Source organism: Triplophysa rosa, linkage group LG25, assembly GCF_024868665.1.
Source record: "Triplophysa rosa linkage group LG25, Trosa_1v2, whole genome shotgun sequence".
Lineage (NCBI taxonomy): Eukaryota > Metazoa > Chordata > Actinopteri > Cypriniformes > Nemacheilidae > Triplophysa > Triplophysa rosa.
The window spans coordinates 16111253-16124314 of record NC_079914.1 but is presented as its reverse complement, the minus strand read 5'-3'; the positions used below and the strand labels follow the sequence as shown (position 1 = coordinate 16124314).

Here is a 13062-nt window from a genome sequence, read left to right as displayed (position 1 = left end):
AAACCGGTATCAGCTTGAGTCTTGCAGGACATCAGGTAAGACCGGCGGCTGGTAGGGCGTACGCCTGCGAAAGCACCTTCCCCCCTCCTAGGTGGGTCAGCGTGCTATTTTTTGCCCCCCTTCTTCCCCCACTGGGGGGAAGAACAGGCATTCCATCCATCACTAAGCAAGCACCTCCTGCGGGCGGGCTGGGCAGAGCAGCCCTGCCCCTTAGGCCGGGTACCAACTGAGTTATCCACAACATAGCTCTAACCGGACATAGTGCTACCGGACGTTGTAACCCCCCCAATCGGGCGGTTCCGTCTGATGTATCCTCATGATTGGTTCCCACCTTGGCAACCCATGACCTTCCCTAGGTGGACCTCCACCTTGCGGTTAACTCCTTCAGTCCGCACATTTATCCCATGAGTTCTCCCCTAAACGGTGAGACCATGTTGGTATCTCCACTAAACTCCTCCCTATGGTAGGAAGTGGTCTCTGTAGCGCGTCCCCCATTTGAGGAAGTAGCGCTTACCCAGTGGCCTTACGGTACCGGGCAGCTTCTCGCTGTTAGAGAAACAAGGCCGCCGCCTGTGAGGGCCGAAGGCAGGGGCTTCCCACCTTTCAAGAAAAGCTCTAGGACGACCCTACCTACCCACTGGTAGGTTACAATTTCGCGGTAGCGCTCACGTCTGACACGCCCAGGCCAGTCACCATCGCTTCGCTAGAGATTGTGACACGGCACAGCGTCGTGGCGTTTTCCATAGGAACCCCATCTGTCGGTTCGACACAACGTCGAGAGACCGACAGAAAGGGAACGTCTTGGTTACAGATGTAACCTCAGTTCCCTGATGGAGGGAACGAGACGTTGTGTCCCTCATGCCACAACGCGTGTTGCCCGCTGCAGCAGTCGAGAGAGGTCTCAAGCTCCTCAGCACAAAGGTGAATGAATGAAGCACGCCGTCTACCTTTTATACCCGGATATCCGGGGGCAGAGTCCGGCATGCAAATTTCATTTGCCAATTTCATTGGCCTTTTCTAAAATAGTCGGAAGCGATAGGTTCTCAAGAGCGAACCCCATTCTGTCGGTTCGACACAACGTCTCGTTCCCTCCATCAGGGAACTGAGGTTACATCTGTAACCAAGACGTTTTCACTAAACCTCCTTTCTGAAACGGGCCCCTGATCTGCAGTCTGGATGAGTGAGAAAGAGTTGGTGTTTGTGCCCGTTCTATTAGAAACTGATTTTATTATCATATCATATGATGCATCACCCACACAAGACCACGTCCTCATGCACTCATTTTGTCTTTTTGGGACACTCGTCACACAGTCTGAATCCATCTCATGTCTCCTGCATATCTCTGTTTGTTGATTCTGTGTTTCTGTATAAGTTTATGTTCAGAAAGCTTTTAAAAGTCTGCTTATGTACGATGTCTAATGTTTTAAAATCTGTTCAAATCTGTTAAAAGTCATGAAGGGTTACTTCAATTGACAAACATTAAAACGGGAGCAATATGACCAAACTTAAGACAAATCAAGTCAAATATGTTTAAAAAAACAAACAAAAAAACACTTGAATATATATGATTTCTTATGACAGTCTCAACTGGAGATTAAACTCACTCTTTCGTTTCTGAAGTTCATATTTAATGCGGCGATACACAATCACACCAACAACAGCAATAGCAGCAGCAATAACCAGCAGGACACCAAAGATTATTCCTGTTACCTGTCCTGCAGATAGACCTGGATCTGTAATGACAGAGAAACACTTACAATAATATCACACAAGTATTCCTGCTATAACAACTAAAGACTGTACAGTTTTTATTTGGTCTCTTTAGATCCGTTACATTACATCAGATTCCTTCTTAAGCCGAGACGTTAAAGAGAAGAGAAAGATGAAGAGAATGTTTTAGTCACAGTATTTTTTCTTATAACACCAAGCTATCTTCTATGACCATCTTAAATCAATGAGGCATGAACGGACCCAAATCTGATACCTGTAGCCTACATAGTTTCTTTATGTTACGTAACTGCCTGTGACAGACGAGTTCACCAGCAGTGTTGTCATTGGGTGGGTTTTGTTAAGCAGATCTGGCAACCCTGTTGTTCAGCAGGATCCCTCATCATGACCTCCAGTATTTTTTGACCGACCTCAGCACATTAAACATGTCCAGATATACAAGTATTTCACACTTGATATAGCATCCAGAAGTACAGCAAATCATATTATTATTTTATTTTTATTACATTATTATGATATTTCGTCACTGTTGCCCTGAAACCTTGCATCTCCAAAACAAATGCAATATTGTCAAAGTTTACAAGCATTTTAAAATACTATTTATTAATTAACTATCTGCCAAAACCCACATAAAAACATGAAGGTTGAACAAAAGTAATGATTTAAGAAAAAATAAAATCAGCAATGATTTCTAAATCCAGCATTGTAAGAGGTGTAAGTAGTGCTTCAACTTAAAATACAACAACCCTTTCAAATCTTGACTAAGTGAGTTATAGACACAAGAAATAACATTGAGATTGGATCATCCGATACTTGCATTTCTACTCCGATCCAATTGCAGAACTTGTATCTGTGCATCTCTAGTTCACGGCAGCTCGAGTAATTAAAAAGCAGAACTGTCGGGTCAATCTTGTGATACTTTGTCACTGAATGATCTGCTCAGCACTGGATGCAGTCACACGCACCCGTGACTAAACACTGAGTCTTATGAAAAATGCAAAGTGAGACTGAGTCGTACAGTTTGTGTGGCTTTCCAGCGACAGTATATTTGAACTCTCAATATGAAGGGAGACGTGTTTCTTCATGATATGATGTGACTTATCACACACAGATGATATTAATAATCATTACTGAGAGAGAATTGAGATACTCACCCCTGACAGAAACACTGAATGTCTTGTATTTTGTGTCTCTGTTGCTGCTGATCTGTAGTTTATAAAGTCCAGCGTCTGTGCTTTTGGTGTTTGTGATGATGAGAGATCCAGTGTGATCATCCAGCTTCAGTCTGTCTCTGAACATCCCTTTATCATCATATATTGAGCTCTTATTGTCTTCTTTATCACCTTTAGCCAGGAGAACACCCCCATCTCCAAACCTCCACACTATGAGAGCATCTCTGTGTGTCTGAACATCAGTGTTTAGAGTCACAGAATCTCCCTCACTCACTGACACTGACTTGACGTCACTTTGTTCAGCACTGATAACATGTGGAGCATCTACAAAACACAGAGTCACAAACAGATCACAGTTATAAAACAATGTCAGCTGATATAAACAGAGCTTTAGTACCATATTAAAAATGAATTGGTGGAGACAAAAACAGAAGCTGCTTTACTACAGCTGAATTCAATGGCAGTAATCTGAACGTGTCCTTGACTCCCATCATGCATTCTGTTTATTACTGTTTGTGTGCGAGAACATGGAAACAACTCTCACGCTCATTTTAAAGGAACAATACGGCATTTTTAGGAGGATCTATTGACAGAAATGCAATATAATATACAAAACTATTTCTTCAGAGGTGTATAAAGACCTTATGTAATGAACCGTTATGTTTGTAATACCTTAGAATAAACTGTTTATATCTACATACAGAGCGGGACTACATGCATTGAATTCACCGGCATGTTTTGTACAGCAGCCCTACATGGACAAACAACTCTACAACACGCGTTTCCTCTTCCTCTCCGCTGCGGTATCGTGGTGAAACGGATCGCGGGACGATCCGTGATCTGTACGGATCATGCTCTCCGGTGCGCAACGCATGTGACCCGCGGATTAACTGAAAGTTTATTCATCATTGAGTAAAAGAGTAAAACGCACTCTCTCTCCAGTTTCAGCTCCAACACGCTCTCACTCTCTCTCTCAAGCATCTGGACGAGTACAATATTAAAGCGGTTCCAGATACACAATGACGCTCAAAACTGCTCCGTCACACAGCTAACATTACAACAACAACAACAACAACAACAACATATCTTGGTATGTTAGTATGTTACTCACATACTGATCCGAATCAAAGCAACCTCCTCGGAGGTGATTTTTAGACGATATTTCTCTCTGATGTCTCTCTGCTGGAAAGTATCCATAGATATCTGTGAGTACATATCTGCTAAAAGCCTCAGTCCTTACGTGTCTCTGCTGGAAAGTCTTTATAATATTAACACAGGTCCTAGCTCCTGCCTGACTTTATCCTTCTTTTTATACTTAAAATCCACAAACCTTTTATTTTATGTAATACATAAGACACCGCTCTTTCTGCAGTCTTTCTAATGCCCGCATGATCTCTTCCCTGCGTCAACATGAGAACGACATCTTTTTGTACTGTGGTGGACACCGTCGTGTTTGGACTGAGCGTTTCGTGGCAAATCTATAATACAATGCTAGTGGCCGCTGTTAATTAAGAACTGCCCTTTAAACCATGGCAGAATAATGTGAACATCAGAACATCTTGGAGAGAGTATCACCCTGACGAACACTTTCGAATGCTTTTCTATAGAGAATAGTTTAAGTAGTTTATGCAACCGGCCCCAGGAGTGATTTTCAAAGAGGCTTCGTCACACACATAACTAGTTTGTCTTTTGAATCTTCAATTTAATTTCATGTTCAAAGCAAACTTCACAACATCTTAATTCAAACTACAAAAATATGAATGCTTACCTTTGACATTAACATTGAATCTCTTGTATGCTGTTCCAATGGCGTGGTGGATTTCTGCTTCATATCGTCCAGAGTGTTTGTGTCTGATGTTTTTGATGATGAGAGATCCAGTCTGACGGTCTAATATCTGCAGTCTGTCTCTGAATCTCCCATCGCCAAAATCTCTATATGTGATCCTACCTCCAGACATCTCAACTAAAAGTGTGACAGAGCCTTCTTCTCCAAACCTCCACCGTATCGTGTCAGTGTCCTGTAGTTCAGTATCATCATTGTGTAGAGTGACTGATTCTCCTTCATTCACTGACACTGACTTCTCATCATCTGTCACAGCACCAAACAAACCTGCACAACACAAACACAAACATTCATTCAGAGATTAAATCCATCGGTCTGCTGCTACACAGATCTAACTGACCATATTGAGTCTCGTCTAATAAACATGATTTGAGTAGAGCTGCCAGTGTTTAGAGAGATTATAGAATCTAGAGATGTGCTACTCCTACATGCAATTACTTAGCAATGAGTGTCACGGTCCTAGTCTGTGTTCCCATGTTGTTCTGGACTTTTATGTTATTTCCTGTTGTGTGCCATGTTTGTAGTCCTTTGTAGTTTTTGTGTTAATTATTGTCAGGTGTTCCTTGTTTGCCCACTTGTTATCCTAGTGTATTTAAACCCTAGTGTTTCCTTTGTTTGGTGTTGGTCTTTGTTTCATGCTTTATCCAGTCTGTGTTTTATGCTATGTTTTGTACGGCCTTCATTCTGTGGATTACCAGAGTTTGTTTTGTCGTCTGTCATTAAAATACTGCACTTGGATCCGCTTCTCAGCTTGGATTACTCTACTCGTCGTTACAATGAGCAACTCCTTTTTAAAGCAACTTATAAATGAGAAATACACAAAAAGGTGTTCATTCAAAAGAGAAAATAAAACAAGAAGATCTGCAATACACCGTTCAAAAATAGTGTAGTTAAAAGTAGTTTACTGAGCTACTGATCTGTCTGATGTAATGTTCAGTAGCCATCATTTCAGTCTACTACGAAACACTGTAACAATCTAAGTTGTTGTGGGGCTGTTCAGTCATAATATCAGTTAAAAGCTCTAAAACATTCACATCTACAGGCAGCGCTGCTGATTGAATGAAACTGAAATATATTGGAAAAAATTGGTAATATCTAGGGCTGGGCAAGTTAATGCGTTATTATCGCGTTAACGCCGACAATTATTTTATCGTGCATTAACGCAGTTTTTTTAAGTATTATTTTATTTCGAAAGTCTTTTGCTCACTGGCTCAGACAAACCATGGGTCACAGAAGGGGTGGGATCTTGATCATACAGGCTTGGGATGGGCGTCACCACGCCAGGAACTGAATTGAGAAAGGTACCGAACTCTTACATGGACATTTTGTTTTAAATCTCTTCCAGACGGAGGGGTTGATAGAACAAACCACTCCATTTCATCTCCCCTCCTTCAGCCATGTGCTGATCTATCAGTGCCCTTGCCCCACAAAGATGTAATATGCGCGGGTGTAAGAGGCTTATTTATTGCTATCGATGATAAAGCGGAAGGAAATCAATAGCCTGCAGAATACAAAAATTTCCCCAGCTAAGGTACAAAACAGCAACGATAACGAATATTTCGCAGCGTGACGTGTACAAACCGGAAGTAGGGTAAACGCTCGTCCGGTCAATGCTCTAGCTCCGTTCACTTCACAGAACAGTTGCGGAGACTAGAAGCAGTTAGCCATGTAGCCATGTTTTTGTAATGTTTGTTTTCCCTATTTTTACATCTCCCAGTAAACCATGAACAAATCGGACAACATATGCTTCTGTTGCTTTTGGTAAATCAAATGAATGCCTGTGAGAAAACAAGCTGAATGAATGGATGAATGGCTATGGCAGCAGTGCGGCAGGAAAAGTTTTTCCCTACTTCCGGTCTCAGTCGCCATTTTGTGAAATGGCCGTATAGGGCCTCATATATATAGGCCTTGATTAGGCCTATTGTACTTTTTAAAAATGTTACTTTAAAATGTGAATTTTAACTGTTGTAAATATCTTAGAAGTAGCCTGAAAAATGTTGTACATCACAGCAGCCGTTAACCTTGTAATTTCAAGGATTTAAATGATCATATAATTAGGCTAGAAACTAAAATACTTTATTAATGTCATGAAAATAAGAAATAGCATAGTCATTATTCCTTATCAGTTATCAAAAGGGTAAATCACACACGGACCTTCGGCCTTTCTCAAAACTTGCGTACACGACCTGTGACCTGACGTGAGATTTGATCGTAGCCACCGCTCACGCTCATATTGATAAATGCCAAATTTTGCTTGGAAACGAGCGTATGCACAGTTTTCTGATGTACATTCGTTTGATAAATGAGGGCCATTGTGTTGCGTGTATTGTCTGCAGTGTGAGGCTAATGCAGAAAACATGTTTAAACATGCGCGCCTAGAGAGTCAGAGCGCAAACTTCTAAACCGAGTTCTCTTTCACCTCTTCTTACTCTGAAATGGACAAATAAACACAAAACCACGTCAACATACCCATATTTCCATGTAAAAAAAAAAACAGTGTATTAGATCCATATATCTTTATTGAGCGCTCTTAAAGGGGCAGCAGCATAATAAAGATCTCTGTTTATAATGTTAATGTTTATAATGTCAAACAACAAAGGACGGGCCCAAACACTCACTCATATTAAAGGATTTGTGTTCTGCTTATATGAATTGTTAAGATAAAGAAAATGGAGAACACAATAATTTAGTTGATAAAGATGTGCTTTAAATACACGTTAAATACAGAACACTTTATACTTTGTGTTCAAAGAGAGATTATGTATAAGCAATAAAATCAATAATCATTATAACTTGTTTTTCTATATCAAACAGACAGAACAATGCCCTGGCAGTGGCAGATAGCTTTGGTTTTATATTTAATTTGATTACATTGTTTCAACTTTACAATAAAGTCCTTTTATTAAAAAGGTGTGTTTTTATTAATTTAGCTAAATTTGCTAGTTAGTAAAATAAGCTACTTTAAGTTGAATGAACTTAATTTTAAGTTCCCCGCCCCTCGATACTATTGTGTAGCGCCGATCCACAGGCTGGCGATAGAACGATCTGAGTATAGAGAATATCGCCCAACACTACTTCCGACACAAAACAGCTGCACTATAATGTGATATTACATTAGCCTTCGTAGACACCAGAGTTTAACGGTAAGTCTCCTGTTTAAAGGGGTCATATGGCGGAAATACGTGTTTTTCTGTGTCTTTGGTGTGTTAAAAGTTGCCCATGCATGTATTAGACAGGTAAAATTGCTTAAATTAAAGTGTTGGAACAAAAGATGCATTCTATCTAAAAGCGAATGCGAACCCAGACCTGCCTGAAACGCCTCGTGTAACCACACCCCGACGAATGTACATCACTTCGTAACATGATCTGACTTAAGACCGCCCAAATCTAAACGCAAGTGAGGTGGGCGTACTTGTAAATCTCATTGTATCGTCACCACCGCAGCCATGTGTTTCGTTGTGAAAAGAAAAAGACTCTTTGTTTGCCTTGCCAAAAGATGAGACAACTAAAAACAAATGGTTACATTTTATTTACAACACTGTTCCAGAAAAGTACAATCCGAATGTTCAAGTGTGTGCAGTGCATTTCACCGAAGATTGCTATACGAACCTGGGAGAGAGATTAAGACCGGCTGTGCACGAAAGCTTTGGTTACAAAGTGGGGCCATTCCAACCATTACAACTTCGCTGGCGCTTCACATTCGCAGCCTGTAAGTATATTTTAATGGTAAAAGACTTTGTTACGGACTAACGCGAGTTGAGTTTGTCGTGTGTTTGTGATCTGCAAATGCAGATGCAACGTAAAAAAAAGACAACATAAGTCCTAATAATGAGTAATTACGTTCCCACTAGAGGCAACAAATGTCGTGTTTATAATGTCTTTTTATATTTAGTATTTATTTTGGGTTTATTGTCTGGTTGATCAAGAAGGGCCAAAGCGCTCACGTACACGTTATTAATTATTTATACCATTCCCTGCTGTAATGCCAGCTTGTTTCTATCTCACACAAACTCTGTATGATGTATATGGTTGTTTGTTTATAGTCTTTATAACCTCGTATATAAAAGGTAAAACAGTTAGCTATAGTTTTTAACTATTTAACATCATATTTTTTAATAAAACCTTACCAATCCTTTACGTCATGCTCAAGTTGCACTGGCAAAGCTGATGTATCGGTTTGATCATCTTCATTTTCCGTATCAGATTCGGGCTCGAATTGATATAAGGAAGTACCGATGACATTTGATCACCTGTCAGGAGAATTGCGTGCGAACATGATGTTCCGAATATGGTAAGAGGCGTTACATTTCCGTGAAACGCTTGCAGTATTCCACCAATCACTACGCACTGGTTAACTGGCCAATCAGAGCACACCTCGCTTTTCAGAGCCATGAGCTTTGTTTAAAATCAGCGCGTTTCAGAGAGGCGGGGCAAAGAGGAGACACAAACATGCACGGTATGTGGAAAATACAGCGTTTTTGAACCTTAAATCGTGTATACACATTGCATTACATCTAAAACAAACCATAATATTAGTTTTAGCCCTGTCATATGACCCCTTTAAACATACAATGTTGAGCAATGCAAAGTAAACTGTGAAAATAATATTTTCAGTTGACAAAGGCGGCACAAACTTTGACATTTATGTCACGTGCAGATAGAATACAGGCTTTAGTTTGGTTGCTTGTTCATACAGTACAGACATCATTGTAGTTGTGACTGTAATCTGCTGTGTGAACAGAACATTTCCATACTCACACCCTGCTTGTAATCCTAAAAACTGAGTGTGCATGTAGCCTTACCAGTGTAAAAAACCCTCTATATTTCTTAGCAGACTCTGGCCTATTCTGTCTATTTGTGAATTGTCACACACATTAGATAAGGGCAAGTCCAAGCAAATGTCAACATTAAGATGAAAAAGTCCAGTTTTTAAACGTTTTCACCACACTAATAGATCAGTTGTCAATATTTGGTGGTTTAAATATCCATGTGAAGTCTCTTAAAGGATTTAAGTGTTTTTAAAGCATGGTGAGTGATTTGTCACATCCATAACGGTCCATAGTCCACATAAATGGCACATGAAAATTTAATTATGTGTATTATTGCTTCTGGCTTGTCTATTTTAGTTCACAGAAATCCTACAAAGTATACCGTCTCTCAAACACGTGCATCCTTTTTTGTCACATCCATAACGCATGATTTTTTTCTCTCTTTACAAACAGAAAACTCATGCATATATATATATATATTCTTCTGATGTCTGGACTCTATCATCAGGGGTTTACTAAAATAAAAACAGTGTAGATTATATTGATGGTTTCTTGTACCCACCCCCCGGTGGCTGTCATAAACATGACGTAGAACGCCACGACGACGTGTGTAGCGTGATAAATAAGGAAGTGAGGTTGGGTTTGTCGGTACACGATCCGGGATGCCTGCACGATCCGTCCGCGCATGCGCATAATGACGTAGTAGATAATTCTGTTTAGCGACGACACTGCACGATCTCTTCCACGCTTGAGCACCTTTGTACCGCGACTTTCACTACTGTCCACCTCTGGTCTCATGTCACTTCTGTGTGCACACTATGCGTTGAAATACTCTGTAACGTTTCCCCAGACTTGTTTGTAGTTCTTTCTTCATGTAAGTGCAGATAGTCTAGGCAGAAATGCATATTATGTTCCTTATTGTGTTCTGTAACCACCATTGAAGGGATTATTCCTCATTTAGATTATATAGATAGATATATTAGCCTATATATAGACCCATACTAATACAAAACGAGTCGATTTAAAGTGAACTAATATTAGCAGCTTTTAATAAAAACCGTCTTTGACAATACTACTGACCTCAGATCGAAACACGGCAAGTTAAGTAGGCCTAATGCCATGCAGCAATGAATCGCAAAGGGGAGTATGGAGGAAACTGAAGGTTTGCAGTGACAGACTCTCAAGACTCAGACTTTATTCCACATGTAACCAAAATCGTGTATGTTCATGTAACAACTCCTTTATTATTTTGGATTGGCAACCACGTAAACACATCGTAATGCATAGCGTAAGCTACATTTTAAAACATCAAAATAGACCCGCCATGAACTGTTAAATGAAAAACACAATGTAGCCTACAAAAATATGCCGCCAGTTGTGCCGTCTGGCCGTCAAGTGTTTCATCGCATGCTTGATACCAATAGTGTAGGGAAACCGTGACGTTGTTTACCACGTCATTATGCGCATGCGCAGAACGGATCTGCAAGGCATCCCGGATCGTGTACCGACAGGGTTGGTTAATAAAGAAAAAGTGAGACCTGAGTTCTACACGAGTGTCGTACATTTGTTTCTGTATGCTTCTACAAACAGATTATCCAGTATATTGATAACAAATACATTCTGTGAGAATTGATATGGCACGTTTTGGCTAAAGCCATAATGCTGGAATTGCCCATGTAAGTTACCTATATCATGACATTTGAACACCCAAGCGTATTTAAGCACACGCGTCTGATGCATTGTTTCCATAAGTTAATAACATTGTTTCGGTAACGTTCTTTGTAAGTTACGCCTCGTTTGAAAACACCCGAATATCAGTAAATGCCGTTTCCGGTTTCGATGTGAAAGTGAAAGTATTAAAACACTTACCGCACACGAGTAATAAAACAATGCTGTTAATAAAGCTTCTCATACTGCTGTTGATCCCAGTAACATCTAGTTTAATTAAGATATTCGGTGTAAGTAATACATCTCCTCAGTGTGTTGTCGAGCCGCACCCAACGCGACGACCGCTGTGCTAACCAAACTTGCTAAAGGCCAACTCGCTGCACGATTAATAAATGAATTATTTATATCAAGTAAAAGAAAATCACTTAAGGTTTCCGATTATCTCCAAAGATTCTAGTAATGTAACAGCTAATAATGGTGATGTTACGTCCTGTGCCGAGGCTTCGTAGAAGTGTCGAGAAACCCGGAAGCTTTCAGGGAAGCTAGAAGAGATACAGCTTCATCCACTGGGCATGAGCGCTTCAATACCGCATATTTTTTGTCACGCTGAAAACAGTTTTTTTATTATGGTAAGGTCAGGTTTAGGGTTGGGGTATGTGTAGGCCTTAGCTAATGTAATTTATTGTAATTATATGACGAGATTTTGCACCACTTCCGGCCGAGATACAGCTTCATCCACTGGGCATGAGCGCTTCAATACCGCATATTTTTTGTCACGCTGAAAACAGTTTTTTATTATGGTAAGGTTAGGTTTAGGGTTGGGGTATGTGTAGGCCTTAGCTAATGTAATTTATTGTAATTATATGACGAGATTTTGCACCACTTCCGGCCGTAGCTTGTATCCCTTCTATCAACAACCGTATCGCCTTATAGATGACGTCTGTTGCCGCGACATTTCGACAGCTATTTAAAACCACATATAAAACCAAGTTACACAATCACATTCACTGCCCTCTGCCCAGTTAAACCCAGACACTTTCCAGTTTTATAATAATAATAATATTGCCCCTTCTGCCTATTATGGCCAAATAATTGATTTACACACATTTAATGGCCCCATTCATTTCAGGCCAATACGTTTATTACACTGTTATGTTATACAATCATTATATACCACCAGAAAATACACATTATATTCATATAATTAGATTAGTCTATGTGGAAATTGATTTTTTTCTTCACCGTTATTTCTAAGCCTTAACTGGCGCAAAATACAGTGAGTGTATCACAGACCACATCAGGCACATCTGTAATGTATCTGCCTGTTTTACACTCTTTGGCCACCAGATGGCATTGTGAGCATATGAAGCCTCGAGAAATGAACCCTTTTGTGAACCAACCACTTGGGTGGGGTCTTGTTTCTTTGAGAAAAACTGGGAAGTGTTGCATTTGATTCAGTATGTGTATGAGTGCGTGACATGTATGAGTGTTGTGTGATTTTTAAAGTTTAGATGCAGAGGTTATAACAATCATACTTTGTATGTGGTGAACACGGGGAAAGGCAAATTGTATCACTGTGTGAAATTAATTTTGTGTGCTCATGACTCCTATTTGGGTAGTTTTGGTGGTGCAGTGCATTGATGAATCGCTAGATTGTAGTGTTGTGCTGTGAATCATATCTTTAGTCCGGGGAAGTCATGCAAAGCTGTTGGTTGTTGAACTTGATGAATATATCTATTTAAATAACAGTTTTCTAATTATCCAAATTCAAGTGTCAATAAATGTGATACTTTTCTAAAACTCTGGTCTGCTTTATTTTTACTGTATTCTCTTTAAAACGCATCCTCTTAAGAGGTTTGCTACAATATCTAGCATATCTAAT

The 13062-nt window shown here is 40.0% G+C and overlaps 1 protein-coding gene across 1 annotated transcript; it reads right to left on the bottom strand.

Moving 5' to 3' along the window:
* Positions 1-1572: 1572 nt before the first annotated feature.
* On the bottom strand, positions 1573-11778 carry LOC130548540 (uncharacterized). The gene is made up of 4 exons (XM_057325378.1): positions 11382-11778; positions 4669-5010; positions 2883-3224; positions 1573-1733 (listed from the first exon to the last, which is right to left on the bottom strand). Exons 1-4 carry the CDS (start codon positions 11422-11424, stop codon positions 1573-1575), a joined length of 888 nt encoding a protein of 295 aa, XP_057181361.1. The 5' UTR covers positions 11425-11778.
* Between the last annotated feature and the right edge of the window lie 1284 nt (positions 11779-13062).

Excerpts from the sequence above, each read along its gene's own strand:
- LOC130548540 (XM_057325378.1), bottom strand. The coding sequence starts at position 11,424 with ATGAGAAGCTTTATTAACAGCATTGTTTTATTACTCGTGTGCG. Across the intron at positions 5,011-11,381 it reads TGTTTTATTACTCGTGTGCG|GTTTGTTTGGTGCTGTGACA; the intron begins GTAAGTGTTTTA and ends TGTGTTGTGCAG. Across the intron at positions 3,225-4,668 it reads ATTCAATGTTAATGTCAAAG|ATGCTCCACATGTTATCAGT; the intron begins GTAAGCATTCAT and ends TGTGTTTTGTAG.